The sequence below is a fragment of the Paralichthys olivaceus genome, chromosome 24 (assembly GCF_024713975.1).
Source record: "Paralichthys olivaceus isolate ysfri-2021 chromosome 24, ASM2471397v2, whole genome shotgun sequence".
NCBI lineage: Eukaryota > Metazoa > Chordata > Actinopteri > Pleuronectiformes > Paralichthyidae > Paralichthys > Paralichthys olivaceus.
Window position 1 is genome coordinate 14,304,587 of NC_091116.1, and position 17,844 is coordinate 14,322,430.

Here is a 17,844-nt window from a genome sequence, read left to right on the forward strand (position 1 = left end):
TGAAATAGGATCAAACTGAATATGGAATAAAACAAGGAGGCAGAGGAGGTAGTAAAGGAAATAAGGAGGTAGGGAAGGAAAGACGGAATGGATTATAGCGGGAGACAAATGTCATATTTATAAAATGGTTTGTGACAAATGTAATTTATTTCAAGTAGAAGGTTTAATGTTTATTAATATTTAATTAATATTTAATAAAAAATGTTTAATAATAGAGTTTGTTACATTGGTCTGAAGCAGAAAAGTAAAACATGAAGACGACAGGATCTAAAGTTGGAAGAAAATATATATAATACACTACATGTAGTATACATAACAAGTAATACTATATTTATATATATATGATATATAATAAGAGTACATGTCAGTGGTGATTAAAATATTACACAAACTGAAAGTAAACACATTAGTTCTGTAAAGTTTGATTATTTCAAAAAACAAGTTCAACTTTTATCAAAAGTAAATTTAACCCGTGAAATGAAATGTTTCTTCTCATGTCTCGGTCAGTTTATTAGAATGAAGCATAGAAACATCAGGGGTCCGTCACTTTACTGGCCCATCGTCCCCGCTCCACTGTTAGCCGCCGTCACCACCGAGGCCGCAGCCGAGGCCGGCGTGGAGTAAACGGACGCCATGTTCTGTAACCCAATCATCAGACAGCTCCAGCTGAAGCGTAGCGCCTTCCAGATGTTCTGCCAAGAAAAGACAAGAGATGGTCAGAGGTTCCTCTGAAGGTCCATAGGATGGACCCTTCGTAGACCAGGTCCTGACCTTCGTGTCCATGACGTGACCTTTGCAGACCAAATAGACGGTGAAGTCCAAACTTCAGTGAGCTGCTCTAAAGAGTATTTCCTGTTCGTGTCACCGGCTCGTTACCTTTTCCTTGTTCGCTGCCTGAAGCTGTTGGCCGCTACATGTTTAGCTCATTAGCTTCAGCACAGTGAACACTCATACGGAGACTGTTGTTGTTGTTGTGTTGATTTTTCTTGGCTTCATTTAAAGTGTCATTGAAAAGCTGCAGTTGGATTAAAGTCCGGAGTCCAAACTTTTATTTCCAAAAGGCCGACTGCAGAAAGAGAAAGTATAAGTATTGTGTAGTACAAGTATTGTGAAGTGTGTAATTGTGCGGTAGAAGCGGTGCTGTGCGTCTCTCTCGTTGTGTGCTGGTCATCACTGTGGTTGTGTTGATAACGTGATCTCTGCTCCAGTGTGTTGGGGTCAAAGGTCAAACTGTTGAGTCAATGATTGACAGCAGCGTTAACGTGACCTCACACTGACTAAACAGCTGTTACATCTAAAACTCTTTGTACACGTGTGAAGCTCCTCTGTCCGTCTACATGATCTCTTTCTCTTCTGTACAGAACGTCTGTAGAAGGTGTTTCACTTTTATAGATTCTATAGCTTCTGTACTTTTGTCCCAGATGTTTAACTTGTAGGGTCGTTACGTGAGAGTGTGGACCCACAATGCAGTTGGTTTCACTGGGAGTCCTGAGGTGTGAATGGCAGAGAAACCTCCTGAAGTCTGGACTGTGGCTGAAGGTCTTGAGGTTCCTCCTCATTGAAAGAAGTGGTGAGGTTCTGCTCTCGTTGATGTTCCACGTGTTTAAAGAACCGTGGGTCCACTTGTTGTTCTTCTTGAATTCAGGACCTGACACTTGTAGAAATGTGATTTATTGATATTGAACCACATTTGTATATTTTATTTCACGAGCAGTTGTGATCGTTGTACACCGAGATTTGACTTAATCATTTGTTTTAATTTATTGGTATTTGTTTTCCATCTTTAAAATATATTTAACTGTTAAACCAAATTGTATTGATTTGAATGTTATATTTAATTTCTACATGAACTGGTATAATTTATGTTTTGATTTGATTCATTCATCAGTTGATATAAATTCACAGTGTAAATTATGAGCTGATGAAATAATGGAAGTACTTGATCGTACAATAATAATCATAATATATTTCACTGGAGCAGAAGTTTCATGTAAAGTTTATAACATCAAAGCCACGAGGTTCAAAGACTCAGCTGCTCGTCTTCATCACGACGAAGCTCTGGTTCTGGACTTTAGATGATTATATTTTAATACAAACACGTTTTAACGCAGCAGTTTTCTTTTACCTTTCTGAACTTTTTATATTTCCTCTTCTTCTTCCTCTTCTTCTCCTCCTTCCTCTTCCTCCTCTCCTCTGGAGTCTCTCTCTCCTCCTCCGCCTCCTCGATCAGAGGTTCATATTTATCCGGCAGGACGGAGAAATAAACTTCTCTGGAGCTTTTCTGTTTCTTCCCCAGAGGAGAAGCTGCTCCCTCCTCCTCCTCCTCTTCCCTCGTCTTCTCCTCCTGCTGTCCCATCCCTCGTTCCTCCTCTTCTGTGGCAGAAGGGTTTCTCCTGCTCCTCTCAGCTCCTGGTTTCAGACAGAAGGACCTTTGGAGTGAGGAGGAGTCAAACTTTATGAGACGCCTGAAGCAGATTTCAGACACAGGAAACAGGAAAGTCAGGATCACGAGAAGAATGTTTGAAAAGCAGTCGATGAATTCAGACGTTTGTTTTACTGAATAAATACTGAAACGTCCGAGAGATCCCGAGTCCACACGTACAACTACATGTACAACTACTTCCAACTACACGTACAACTACACGTACAACTACTTACAACTACTTCCAACTACACGTACAACTACACGTACAACTACATACAACTACACGTACAACTACTTACAACTACACGTACAACTACACGTACAACTACATACAACTACATACAACTACACGTACAACTACACGTACAACTACATGTACAACTACACGTACAACTACACGTACAACTACATGTACAACTACACGTACAACTACTTACAACTACTTACAACTACTTACAACTACATACAACTACACGTACAACTACACGTACAACTACACTTACAACTACATACAACTACATACAACTACACGTACAACTACATACAACTACTTCCAACTACACGTACAACTACATACAACTACTTACAACTACACGTACAACTACACGTACAACTACATACAACTACACGTACAACTACATACAACTACTTACAACTACACGTACAACTACACGTACAACTACATACAACTACTTCCAACTACACGTACAACTACACGTACAACTACATGTTCAACTACTTACAACTACACGTACAACTACACGTACAACTACATACAACTACTTCCAACTACACGTACAACTACACGTACAACTACATGTTCAACTACTTACAACTACACGTACAACTACACGTACAACTACATGTTCAACTACTTACAACTACACGTACAACTACATGTTCAACTACTTACAACTACACGTACAACTACACGTACAACTACATGTTCAACTACTTACAACTACACGTACAACTACACGTACAACTACGTACAACTACACGTACAACTACATACAACTACACGTACAACTACTTACAACTACTTCCAACTACACGTACAACTACATACAACTACTTCCAACTACACGTACAACTACACGTACAACTACATACAACTACACGTACAACTACATACAACTACTTACAACTACACGTACAACTACACGTACAACTACTTACAACTACTTCCAACTACACGTACAACTACATACAACTACTTACAACTACACGTACAACTACATACAACTACTTACAACTACACGTACAACTACATACAACTACTTACAACTACACGTACAACTACACGTACAACTACATGTTCAACTACTTACAACTACACATACAACTACACGTACAACTACATACAACTACTTCCAACTACACGTACAACTACACGTACAACTACATGTTCAACTACTTACAACTACACGTACAACTACACGTACAACTACATGCTCAACTACTTACAACTACACGTACAACTACATGTTCAACTACTTACAACTACACGTACAACTACATACAACTACATACAACTACACGTACAACTACATACAACTACTTACAACTACACGTACAACTACATACAACTACTTACAACTACACGTACAACTACACGTACAACTACATGTTCAACTACTTACAACTACACGTACAACTACACGTACAACTACATACAACTACTTCCAACTACACGTACAACTACATACAACTACATACAACTACACGTACAACTACATACAACTACTTACAACTACACGTACAACTACATACAACTACTTACAACTACACGTACAACTACACGTACAACTACATGTTCAACTACTTACAACTACACGTACAACTACACGTACAACTACATACAACTACTTCCAACTACACGTACAACTACACGTACAACTACATGTTCAACTACTTACAACTACACGTACAACTACACGTACAACTACATGTTCAACTACTTACAACTACACGTACAACTACATGTTCAACTACTTACAACTACACGTACAACTACACGTACAACTACATGTTCAACTACTTACAACTACACGTACAACTACACGTACAACTACGTACAACTACACGTACAACTACATACAACTACACGTACAACTACTTACAACTACTTCCAACTACACGTACAACTACATACAACTACTTCCAACTACACGTACAACTACACGTACAACTACATACAACTACACGTACAACTACATACAACTACTTACAACTACACGTACAACTACACGTACAACTACTTACAACTACTTCCAACTACACGTACAACTACATACAACTACTTACAACTACACGTACAACTACACGTACAACTACATACAACTACACGTACAACTACATACAACTACTTACAACTACACGTACAACTACACGTACAACTACTTACAACTACTTACAACTACATACAACTACGTACAACTACATACAACTACTTCCAACTACACGTACAACTACACGTACAACTACATACAACTACTTCCAACTACGTACAACTACATACAACTACTTCCAACTACACGTACAACTACACGTACAACTACATGTACAACTACTTACAACTACATGTACAACTACATACAACTACACGTACAACTACATGTACAACTACACGTACAACTACATGTACAACTACATACAACTACATACAACCACATGTACAACTACACGTACAACCACACATACAACTACGTACAACTACACGTACAACCACACGTACAACTACATACAACTACACTTACAACTACATACAACCACACGTACAACTACACGAACAACCACATGTACGACCACACGAACATCCACACGTCCAACTACACGTACAAACACACGTACAACTATACGTACAACTACATGTACAACTACATGTACAACTACAGGAACCTAAACTGAAAACACTTTGACTTTGATCATATTTATATATGAATTATAAATGAAACATGTATGTAGCATATAGACATGTATGACGCATGTGTGTAGCATGTGTAGCATGCAGCCACACTAAGCTCTGTAGACAAGCAGTACTTTTACTCTAAAAGTATAATAAGTATAACAGTGTAATACTGCAGCGGACATTATTGTAACACATTGAGCTCTGACATGTCCACATACTTTTGGCCATGTAGTATAACTGCTATGAAAACATGAACGTGAGGACGTGAAGACAAAGACTCTTCTTCTTCTGTCTCTTTATCCAGATCTGTTCTTCACTCAGAGAAGAGCCACACAACAACACAACAACAACAACACAACAACAACAACAACAACAACAACCAGGACAGAACAACACACATTTTATTGTATTAAAGGAAATAAAGACTTTTATTTCATATTCAGCCACAGAGACTCTCACTTTATTAACTGTGTGTGTCTGTGTGTGTCTGTGTGTGTGTGTGTGTGTGTGTGTGGCTTCAGTCCAGTCCCTGGTTCAGGATGCATCATGGTATCTTGTTGACCTCTGACCCTGGAGACACACAGGAATGAAGAAGTGGACAAAGTGAGTCTATTTCACCATCATGATACACACAGATATATACTGTCTATATATATACACATACACACACACATATATAGATTTATAGATGTGTATATATATGTGTGTGTGTGTGTGTGTGTATCACTCAGGACTTGTGTGTCGTTGGTGTTGAGGATCAGCTCCGCTTGTTATCATCGTGATCAAAGTGTTTGAACTGAATCATCAGAACGTCAACGTGTTCACTTTGTGTTGGTTTCAGTGTTTCAGGTCACAAATTCAGTCAGTGTGAAACTGAGCCTGAATGACTACAGACCACACACACACACACACACACACACACACACACACACACACAGACACACACACACACACAGACACACAGAGACACACACACACACACACACACACACACACACACACAGACACACACACACACACAGACACACAGAGACACACACACACACACACACACACAAACACACACGCACTTCCTGTCACCTTTGTGAGACTGACAAGTCATTTCTAAAAGCGTGTGTTTGTCTCTCTCTGTGTGTGTGTGTGTGTGTGTGTGTGTCTGTGTGTGTGTGTGTCTCTGTGTGTCTGTGTGTGTGTGTGTGTGTGTGTGTCTGTGTGTGTGTCTGTGTGTGTCTCTGTGTGTGTCTCTGTGTCTGTGTGTGTGTCTGTGTGTGTCTCTGTGAGTGTGTGTGTGTGTCTCTGTGTCTGTGTCTGTGTGTGTGTGTGTGTGTCTCTGTGTGTGTGTGTGTGTGTCTCTGTGTCTGTGTGTGTCTCTGTGTGTGTCTGTGTGTGTGTGTGTCTCTGTGTGTCTCTGTGTCTGTGTGTGTCTCTGTGTGTGTCTGTGTGTGTGTGTGTCTCTGTGTGTGTGTGTCTCTGTGTCTGTGTGTGTCTCTGTGTGTGTGTGTCTCTGTGTCTGTGTGTGTCTCTGTGTGTGTGTGTCTCTGTGTCTCTGTGTCTCTGTGTGTGTGTGTGTGTGTGTGTGTGTGTGTGTGTGTGTGTCTCTGTGTGTCTGTGTGTGTGTGTGTGTCGGGTCATGCTAGTTTCCATCTGTGGTTTTGACTCAGCTTCCTGTTGTGTTCAGTGTTTGATCACATTAACAACATTAGTGTGTTTGGTGTCATGATTCTTCACTTTGTGTTCCTAACTTTGTTCTCGTGTGTAGTTCTCTGGAGCGGTGGAGGACATTTGAACGTAGACTGATTGAGGACATTTGAACGTAGACTGGATGAGGACATTTGAACGTAGACTCTATGAGGACATTTGAACGTAGACTGGATGAGGACATTTGAACGTAGACTCGATGAGGACATTTGAACGTAGACTCTATGAGGACATTTGAACGTAGACTGATTGAGGACATTTGAACGTAGACTGGATGAGGACATTTGAACGTAGACTCGATGAGGACATTTGAACGTAGACTGATTGAGGACATTTGAACGTAGACTCGATGAGGACATTTGAACGTAGACTGGTGAGGACATTTGAACGTAGACTGGTGAGGACATTTGAACGTAGACTGGTGAGGACATTTGAACGTAGACGGGATGAGGACATTTGAACGTAGACTGGATGAGGACATTTGAACGTAGACTCTATGAGGACATTTGAACGTAGACTGGTGAGGACATTTGAACGTAGACTGGTGAGGACATTTGAACGTAGACTGGATGAGGACATTTGAACGTAGACTGGATGAGGACATTTGAACGTAGACTGGATGAGGACACCAGAAAGTGAAACAATATACAAACATGAGTAACTGCCCCCCCCAGCACATCCATGAATGTCTAGAGTCCTGTTGGACAGTTCAGTCTACGGTTTATAACCTAAACCACACTGTGTCCTTACGTCTGGACACTGGTGTCGAAGACTTGAAGTAGTGTCCTCTGTCTGAGCCTCTGAGTTAGAGATGAACGTCCCTGAGCGTGGATACTATGTTCTGTTGGTCCTTTATCTCTGACCTTGGTACTACTCAGAGAGACAAGGGACGATCTGTGGAACTACACAGATACTCTACTCCTGGACACATTTATTATACACGATGTACATGAGATGTACACAATGTACACGATGGACACGATGTACATGATATACACGATGTACACGATGGACACGATGTACATGATATACACGATGTACACGATGGACACAATGCACACGATATACACGATGTACACGATGTACACGATATACACGATGTACACGATGGACACGATGTACGTGATATACACTATGTACATGATATACATGAGACGTACACAGGGTACATGAGATGTACACGATGTACACGGTGTACAGGGGCGTGTCCAGTCATGTGTGAGGATGGTCAAAGACTCGTCATCATGATTGACAGCTGGCTCCTGTTTCTACTCTGATGAGAAATGGTCACATGACGTCAGGTTCAGGTTAGAAACTGTCCTGTCCTAGAAACTGTCCACGCTGACTGAGGACGATGTCTCACGATCACACAATAGAAAAGTGAGAATCACTTATCATGGAGACTTGTTCAAACACTGAGTGAAGACTGAACGTCTGGTTTCGTCTCAGGTGGAAGTTCAGTCTCACTTCAACTCGTCAAAGGTCGTTCAGGGTCAAAGTCTCTTACATTCTTCTCGGGCAGAGTGACGGTCAGACCGACGGGGGTCCTCGCTCTCAGACTCAGCTTCTTCTTCCACAGATAATAAAACTCCACGCACTGAGAGACGGACTTGGTCTGGACCTGAACGCAGATCACGACACATGACGACACATGACGACACATGACGACACATGATGAGAACCATAAAACACAGATTCTTACATTTGATCATAGTTGAATAAAACTCACCGCTCTCTGAACTCTGCTGAAATCTTTACGATGGAGCCGCAGAGATTTGACCAGCGAGCTCGTCTCTGCCGCGCTCCACCTCACACCTGTAATACACATTCAATATATACGTTACATACAAATACACGCGACACGCTTTCATCCGAGGAACGTCTGTGTATTCATAAACGGGACGTGGACCTGCGTGGTTTTTGTTGCAGGATTCAGGAGTCGACAGAAGTTTCTCCACCGTCAGCTGGAAACAACAAAAACACGGAGGTGGAGTCAGGGACGGCTGCGCACCAATCAGAATTTAGAAACACTCCTTTAAGATCTGATGACACCTGGTGGTTGTTCGTCAAAGTGAAACTTTTAGAAAATCAATAAAATCATTTCATCATTTTTTGTGAGAAAAAGATATTTTACCAGAAAGTCTCCTCCGCTCTCCGATAGGACGTGGAGGGCGTACTCTGGGCTGGCCCCGCCCCCTGGCACCACACTGGATCGAGCCATCGTCTGCAGCGTCGTGACTGGACGAACAATGTGTCAATCAAAAATAACCTGTCGTCGTGGTGATTACAGTGAGACAGTGTTTCTGTGTGTTTACCTCTCTGTTGATTGACAGGTTTCTCCAGCTCGTCGCACGGCGTCCACAGCCACAGTGCATTCTGGGATTCCAAGTGGGCGTATTTATGGTTGCGCAGGGGTGGGATTTCGGCCTGGAAGCCCCGCCCTACATTGATCCTCCTGTGATTGACAGCTCAGGGTTATCCAGTGATCAGAAAGTGATGTCGTTAAAGTCGATTTCGAGAACTTAACGTACGGCTTGTTGATCTCCGTTGTCGGTGTCTCCATGGCAACAAGGTCACAGAGTCCATCTGCCAATCAGAGACAGAAAGTCAAACATCAGCCTCGGCTGTTATCCAATCAGCTGAGGCCCGTGCCCTCTAGCGCCACCCTGAGGAACAGCTGAATATTTTTAGCTCCACGATCGGGAGCGAACTCGTCAGCACTTTGTACGTGTTGTATCTGTAGTTAACGATGTAGCCTCCAGGTGGCGCTTGTGTGTTAATGCTGGACTCACTGTGTGAACTGTGAAGTTGGACACTTTGTGCTCTCCGCTGCCCCCTGGTGGTGACGGAGCAGTACAGCCCTGGCCCTGCCCTGAGCGGACACAGCATGGGCGGAGGGGTGTAATGACCTTTAACCTCTCTGGCTGCTGCGTTGCCCCTAGTGACCACTTCCTGTTCCTCCAGGTGCATCAGGCTGCGGTAGAGCACAGCGCCTCCGGTGGCCGGAGACGAGCGACAGCATCTCCTCTGTCCACTCCTACACGCCTTGGACGCCGCTCTGGATTGGACGGGCACAGAGACCGGCCTCACCATGGCAACCGAGCTGTGGACGGGCGGAACCTCACCCTGGTAAAAAAAACATTACACCTGAGGCCACAAGGGGCAGCGTTTCCCACCGAAGTGCAGAGGTCGACAGTGAAAAGTAACTTTGTCAGAATAAAACGTGCGACTGAACCTTTTTCAAACACGTGGCCGATCTGAAGACGCTGTGCGAGCGCATGTGACCGTTCAACGCCGGGAGACTCCTGAAATCTCTCTTACACACTGTGCACAGCAGCCTGCAACACACACACACACAGACACACACACACACACACACACACACACACACACACACACACACACACACACACACACACACACACACACACACACACAGATGGGTGTGAAGATGTGAAACTAGTGGAACTAGAGAAGTGAACGTACAACATCATGGTTTTACCTGTTGTCTAAAACCTTTGTTTCGTTTTCAGGTTGTGAACTTTTCATCTGGAAAAATGAAAAGTAAAGATTTGAATCAGTTCGTTTATAAATTCACAGATTTTCTTATTTGAATATTGCAAAAGTCTTTAAAACACAAATACTTGTTGATGAATGTATTTGCTTTTCTATGCACTTTTAATTTTGGGGGGATTTATTTACACATAATTATTTATTCACGCTTCACTTATCTATTGATGCAGATATTATATTGTATATTTTATATTATTGATGTACTATCTTTGTATTTACTACTGTTTACTTATTTACAGTTATTTACCCAATTACTCATCACTGTACTTTTATCCACTTAAATATTCATTTTACTTTTCATTCCACTTATTTACTTCAACTTACTTTTTTACTCACTTATTCTGTATTGATTGACTTTATTTATTACTTTTATTACTTTACATTTTATTCCATGAACTTTATTTGGTCATTTAGTTCATATTCATTTCTTCACCTCATTATTCAAACACTAGTTTCCTCGCTGGATTTTAAATTCATATTATAATCACGTTAAAACTATGAATACTTTTCTTACTCACCAAGGTCACCTGTGGTTGTGCCTCTCTCCCCCTCCTTCCTCCTCTTCCTCCTCTTCCTCTTCCTCCTCTTCCTCTTCCTCTTCCTCCTCTTCCTCCTCCTCCTCCTCCTCCTCCAGGCTCGTCGCTCCACATCACCTGAGCAGCGGAGCTTGGACCTTGGGCAGCACCGCTCACAGTCTGGCCTCCTCCCTGTGGAGAGAAGCTCGTGTTGAAGACGTTCGTCTGGTCCAGATCAGTTTGGTTGAGGAGGAGGTGTCGGCTCGTCTGATGAAAGTGGTGCTGACGAGGTTCAGAGGTCAGAGGGTACGTGTCGAAGGTCTGATCTGGGATCAGCTGCGTTTCTCTGTGAAAACCCAGAGTCTCATTGATGGGATGAATCTGAGGGGCGGGGCTGGAGATGGTCTGGGTTTGTGGGTAATGAGGACTGGGACCAGGAGTAGTGGGGCTGCAGAAGACATGTGGGAGGTACCCGTCATGGTAACCGTCATGGTAACCGTCATGGTAACCGTCAGGGAAGAACTGTGTGTTAAAGACGTCGCCAGTTGATGATGAGCTGAAATCTGCTGAGCTCCACCTCTCCAGGCCGACTCCTCCAGACATGGAGCCCACCGGAGGGCACTGTGTCTGGGGCAGAGTCGTCTCCAGAGGCCCCCAGGGGTCCTGACCCTGACCGGGGGTGTCGCCGTGTCCACACACACCTCCGGGAACAAGTGTGTGAGCGTTATAAGAGAATCTGTGCGTGTCGTGCTGGTGAGTCACGCCAGGACTGTTCTGCAGATCCAGAGGAGCCGTGTTCTGGTTCTGTTTCACATCAGAGAGACAAAGATTTAGTGAACGCACACGTGTCACTTCTGGTTCGAGAGGAAATAGAATCAAATCATACCTGGAAGAAAACACTGTTGAAGGAGGAGAGTTCAGATTCCCTCCAGTTTAGATTGATCAAACCTGGATCATGATGAGGGCTGGAGAGGAGGTGCTGAGGAGGGAGGTGCTGAGGGGAGGTCACATGAGGAGGAGGAGGGAAGAAGCAAGGAGCGTTTCCATGCTTTCTGAGTGATGAGGGGGAGGAGAGGGGAGGAGGTGACTGATGGATGATGGGAGGAGACGACGAGGAGAAGGTCCACAGGTCAGACATGGTGTGTGTGTGTGTGTGTGTGTGTGTGTGTGTGTGTGTGTGTGTGTGTGTGTGTGTGTGTCGCAGGTGGTTTGTTGTCTGGATGATGTCGTCACGTGAATCTGTTTTTCTGAAACAAACAAAAACAAACATGGAAGGTTCCGTGTTCACGTACGTTTAATAAATATCAAGTAACGTGTAAATAAAGACGCCGTGTGGTCCCGCCCACACACATGTTGGACCAATCCTGAGTCAGTCTCAGCTGTCAGTCATGACGTCTCATTCAAACCCAACTGCCCACACACACGACCACAACATCAGAGAGATGAGAACGAGCGGAAAGAGCGAAACATCTTTAAACATTTATTTAACGTCTACTTTCATGCTTCAGTTTGGTCCACGTCCCGCCTGCTAACATGGAGGAGGAGCTTCTCTGCTGTTTTATAATCAAGTAAAAAAATGAGGTCGAAAACATTTGAGTGATTTTCAGGTTAAGTGTTTAGACTTTATATAATTAAAGCATAAAAAAGAATGTGTTTGTAGAGTTTTAATATATTTACTATATCTTTTATTTTTTACGGATGTTTGAATAAGTGTTTCACTGTGTATATATATATATATATATATATATATATATATATATATATACACACAGTTATATCTCTATATATGATATACATATAGATATTACATGACAGCAGCTGAGTCTGTACGAGCGAACAGGACATTTATAAAACACAGGTCGACAGTTCAATATTCTGTTGTTTTAAAAAGTAATTCTTCAGGTTTAAAAGTTTCAAATCTCATATTCAACAACAATCACATTGATTTAACATCATTACAACGAGTTCCTACTGAACCACGGCTCCACACACAGCTCTGATCGAACACTGAAGTTGAACACAGCTCTCACCTGAAACATCTTGAAGTGACACTGACTGAGTGAGCGAGTCAGGATGTGGTCACATGTTCTTCCTCTCCGCTCGACTCTTCTTCTTCTTCCTCATGACGACAGGCTCAGAAAACAGCACACGACAAATTCAACTGAGTCAACGAAGGAAACAAAGTCAACGAAGGAAACAAAGTCAACGAAGGAAACAAAGTCAACGAAGGAAACAAAGTCAATGAATGAAACAAAGTTAATGTGCAGAGAAAAAGTTTTAATGTGTGATTCTTTATGATGATGAGATCAGTGATGTCACAGCTGCAACACTTTATATTCTCCATCATCACCAAGCGTAGGTGTAGCAGCAGTATTGTAGTAGTAGTAGTAGTACTGTAGTAGTACTGCAGTAGTTGTAGTATTGTAGTCGCAGTACTATTGTAGTAGTAGTAGTACTGTAGTATTAGTAGTATTGTAGTCGCAGTAGTATTGTAGTAGCAGTAGTATTGTAGTAGTTTTAGTATTGTAGTTGCAGCAGTATTGTAGTAGCAGTAGTATTGTAGTAGTTGTAGTATTGTAGTAGTAGTATTGTAGTAGTTGTAATATTGTAGTCGCAGTAGTATTGTAGTAGTAGTAGTACTGTAGTTGTAGTATTGTTGTCGCAGTAGTATTGTAGTAGTAGTAGTACTATAGTAGTAGTAGTACTGTAGTAGTTGTAGTATTGTAGTCGCAGTAGTATTGTAGTAGTAGTAGTAGTAGTATTGTAGTATTGTTGTCGCAGTAGTATTGTAGTTGTAGTAGTACTATAGTAGTAGTAGTACTGTAGTAGTTGTAGTATTGTAGTCGCAGTAGTATTGTAGTAGTAGTAGTACTGTAGTAGTATTGTAGTATTGTTGTCGCAGTAGTATTGTAGTTGTAGTAGTACTATAGTAGTAGTAGTACTGTAGTAGTTGTAGTATTGTAGTAGTAGTAGTACTGTAGTAGTATTGTAGTATTGTTGTCGCAGTATTATTGTAGTAGTAGTAGTACTATAGTAGTAGTAGTACTGTAGTAGTAGTAGTATTGTAGTATTGTTGTCGCAGTAGTATTGTAGCTGTAGTAGTACTATAGTAGTAGTAGTACTGTAGTAGTTGTAGTATTGTAGTCGCAGTAGTATTGTAGTAGTAGTAGTAGTACTGTAGTAGTTGTAGTATTGTAGTCGCAGTAGTATTGTAGTTGTAGTAGTACTATAGTAGTAGTAGTATTGTAGTATTGTAGTATTGTAGTCGCAGTAGTATTGTGGCTCAGAACCTTTGTTTAGCAGGTCGCAGTACAACACGGCCCCTCGGAAGTGTAGGACCGAGGTCAGAGCCAAATGGATTCTACCCTTCAGAATAAAAGCTTTAACTTTATTGTGACACCGGACACATGACGTCACACATGAAGTACACATGTTTATGTAGTTTAAACTGAGTTTGTACTTCATCGTGTTGTATTTATTATTCATACGAACACATCCAATAATACCGGGGATGTTACTCTTAAAGACATTTTCTTTATTTATGTTATAATTCACAGATTTTTTACTGAATGAATACCACAGTGTTGTATGATGAGTATTTTATTATAGTCTTTATTTTATTCTCGTGTTTTTGGTTCAGAGTAGAAAATAAAACACTGATAAACGGAGACATTGTGTTTCGTAACCAGGTTGTCAGCCTTATTTTGAAGGTTGTAAACGGAAGAGGTTCATCGCTGGTGTGTCTTCTTCGTTGGTCCGTTTCCGCGTCGGTTCAGGTCAGAGCGAGTCTGAGTGTGTTTTAATACTTCAAGTCAAAGTACAGTGAGTAACCTGCGTGTAGTAATACTTTACACAAATACTCTTCTTTACCTTTTACACGAAATATTCAACGTTTGATTTGTTTAAAGTTTTTATTTAAGTTTCTGCTCAAATTCAACTCGACTCTGTTTCAATGTATTTTAAAAATAGTGTTGAGTAGAAAATACATTCAAGTTTTAGGATCAACTCTTTTTATAGAATCCTGACAAAGAAAAACTTTATAAATGTACACATATACTGCACATGTGTACACAGTTATATATGTGTTCATTCATGTCCACACACACACACAGTGTATATATACTGTATATATGTGTGTGTGTATATACTGTATATATGTGTGTGTGTATATATACTGTATACATGTGTGTGTGTATACATATGTATATATGTGTGTGTGTATATACTGTATATATGTGTGTGTGTATATATATGTATATATGTGTGTGTATATATACTGTATATGTGTGTGTGTATATATATGTATATATGTGTGTGTGTATATATACTGTATATGTGTGTGTATATATATGTATATATATGTGTGTGTATATGTACTATATATGTGTGTGTATATATATATGTGTGTGTATATGTATATATATATATATATATATATATATATATATATATACTGAATATCGTTGGTGATGTTTCCTTCTAGAAACTTGATGAAACATCATTGGAATGAAACACAGTTTTAATATATTTGTATATTTGTGGGTGAAGATGTTGATGATGTGTCCTCAGGTCTTCTCCGTCTTGAGGTGAACCGTGTTCCCAGATGTTTGGTGTTTGATGCCGGTGTCGTGATGTCGAACATCAGGAGGTCGTCGTCTCTCCTCAGACGCTTCCTGTGTTGGAGTGAGGTCCAGTCATCCAGGACCGCTTCCTGCTCCAGCAGCTTGTTCCTGCCTGACTCTGACGTGGGCCTGGTCCTGAAGTCTCAGTCCACCGACGTGTTCCAGAACCTGGCTCTGGAGGACTGGATCGACACCAACGTGGACCTGCAGCAGCGCGGCGTCCTGCTGCTGTGGAGGAACCGGCCGGCCGTCGTCATCGGACGCCACCAGAACCCCTGGACCGAGTGCAACCTGCCGGCCATGAGGAGGATGGGGATCCCTGTGGCCCGCAGGCGGAGCGGTGGCGGAACCGTGTTCCACGACCTCGGGAACCTCAACCTGACGTTCTTCGCCTCCAAGAAGGAGTATGACCGGCGGAGGAACCTAAAGGTCGTCACCGAGGCTCTGAGGCGAGTCAGACCGGGACTGGACGTCCAGGCCACAGAAAGATTCGACATTTTACTCAACGGACACCTCAAGATCTCAGGTACGGAGGAGGAGGAGCTTATTTCAGTAATACAGGGGTCAACTACGAGTCCCAGAAAGCACTGCTCTATAACAGAAGATCAGATAAAACTTTATTGATCCCTGAAGGTGACACTGATGAGTGTGAAGATATTAAACATGAAATATGTAAGTGGAGCTGTGAGCATCAGAATGTTTCGTGTTGTTTACGTCACAGACTCTTGTTTACGTGGTCGTTAACAGGAACTGCATCCAGACTGAGCAGGAAGTCGTCCTACCATCACTGCACGCTGCTTCACTCCGCTGACCGCTCCGCCCTCTCTGCCGTGCTCCGCCCCTCCTGCGCTGGTATCCACAGCAACGCCACACCCAGCGTACCCTCACCTGTGGCCAACCTGCTGGACCACGCCCCCACGCTGCAGTGGGAGGAGCTTCTTGATGGACTGGTGCACCAATACAACACAGGTCTTGTGAAGGTTCTACCGCCCTCTAGTGTTTGTGTGGAACTTTAATTTGCTGACGTTCTGTTTCCTGGCCCTCAGAGTTCGGCCTCAGCTCCGCCTCCAGCCTCGTCGACCCCATGGACGAGTCCACGTTTCCTGACATCAGCAGGATGGAGAAAGAGCTGCGTAGTTGGGACTGGACGTTTGGGAAGACGCCTAAATTCAGTGTCCAGACGCAGCTGGAGCTGACGGACTCCTCTGCTCGCTGCTCCGCTCAGCTGGACATGGAGGTGAAGAACGGGCTGATCCAGAGCTGTGACCTCCACGTGCCTGCAGACTGGCTTCCTGCGCGGCTGAGCGGCGAGCTGGCGACCTCGCTGGTCGGAGAGAGGTTCTGTCCACAGCGAGCGGCCGCAGGTGTCGCTGCGCTGCAGCGGGCGGAGAGTGACGAGCTGCAGAGCAGACTGCACATCCTGTGTGACGCTGTGATGTCAGCGATGGGCTGAAGTTTGTGTCCATGAGTCTGATCCACTCAGGGCTGCTGGCGCCCCCGAGAGGCTCCAGCGTTCATTACAGCTGCGGTCGTGTGTATTCATGTTGACGTCAGACAGAGCGAAGCTGCTTCAGCTGGTTTTACCTCAAATTTCTCACTTAATGTTTTTATTCTGTGGATTTGAAACCTGAACATAAACACAACAAACGTGTCTGACGTGTTTCTGTCGTCGTTTCCCTTCCAACATCGAGAGGAGACATTCAAACTCGTAACATTCACAGGGATCTGCCTTTTGACTTTTCATTAGGATTTAAATGTGCTATAAATATGGTCGTGAAGTCCGTTTCTATAAAGTTCTATATGTTTTGTTTTATTTATAAACTTCTTCAGGACCTGAAGTAATATTATGAGCAGCACTACTGTTATTATTGTATCTACTTGAAATTGTCCTTATATTTTATGGATTAAAAATATTACATTAGATTATATTTGATTCATTTAAATAAAAGAATGATTAAAAAGTCTGTTCTCATAATTATCACGAGATTTTTTTTCTTTTTACGAGAAAAACTGTGAATGTAAAATGAGGTTTTGAATAAACAGCGTGTGGAGAACATCCACTGTTACTTTAGAGAACATGAAGTAAAATCACTAATTATA

At 42.3% G+C, this 17,844-nt stretch overlaps 3 protein-coding genes across 9 annotated transcripts; 1 reads left to right on the top strand and 2 right to left on the bottom strand.

Moving 5' to 3' along the window:
- Positions 1-162: 162 nt before the first annotated feature.
- LOC138407110 (required for drug-induced death protein 1-like) lies at positions 163-2,659 on the bottom strand. The gene is made up of 2 exons (XM_069521551.1): positions 2,126-2,659; positions 163-692 (listed from the first exon to the last, which is right to left on the bottom strand). The coding sequence occupies exons 1-2, from the start codon at positions 2,354-2,356 to the stop codon at positions 549-551; spliced, it is 375 nt and encodes a 124-aa protein (XP_069377652.1). The 5' UTR covers positions 2,357-2,659; the 3' UTR covers positions 163-548.
- A 3,076-nt stretch (positions 2,660-5,735) lies between these two features.
- LOC109623543 (uncharacterized) lies at positions 5,736-13,284 on the bottom strand. Of its 2 annotated transcripts, XM_069521536.1 has the most exons (13): positions 13,153-13,284; positions 12,009-12,369; positions 11,126-11,926; positions 10,537-10,583; positions 10,270-10,372; positions 9,827-10,160; positions 9,566-9,620; positions 9,350-9,489; positions 9,169-9,272; positions 8,944-8,998; positions 8,764-8,849; positions 8,542-8,655; positions 5,736-5,906 (listed from the first exon to the last, which is right to left on the bottom strand). In XM_069521536.1, exons 2-13 carry the CDS (start codon positions 12,258-12,260, stop codon positions 5,871-5,873), a joined length of 2,127 nt encoding a protein of 708 aa, XP_069377637.1. In that variant the 5' UTR covers positions 12,261-12,369; positions 13,153-13,284; the 3' UTR covers positions 5,736-5,870. The 2 variants fall into 2 exon arrangements, with proteins under 2 accessions (XP_069377637.1, XP_069377638.1); XM_069521537.1 differs by lacking the exon at positions 8,542-8,655.
- On the top strand, positions 11,290-17,800 carry lipt1 (lipoyltransferase 1). Of its 6 annotated transcripts, none has more exons than XM_069521543.1 (4): positions 11,290-11,428; positions 15,692-16,270; positions 16,492-16,713; positions 16,791-17,800. In XM_069521543.1, the coding sequence occupies exons 2-4, from the start codon at positions 15,754-15,756 to the stop codon at positions 17,195-17,197; spliced, it is 1,146 nt and encodes a 381-aa protein (XP_069377644.1). In that variant the 5' UTR covers positions 11,290-11,428; positions 15,692-15,753; the 3' UTR covers positions 17,198-17,800. The 6 variants fall into 6 exon arrangements, with proteins under 6 accessions (XP_069377644.1, XP_069377643.1, XP_069377645.1 ...); XM_069521542.1 differs by lacking the exon at positions 11,290-11,428 and adding an exon at positions 12,116-12,251 and having other exon boundaries at positions 15,709-16,270; XM_069521544.1 differs by lacking the exon at positions 11,290-11,428 and adding an exon at positions 12,143-12,251.
- The last annotated feature ends 44 nt before the right edge of the window (positions 17,801-17,844 follow it).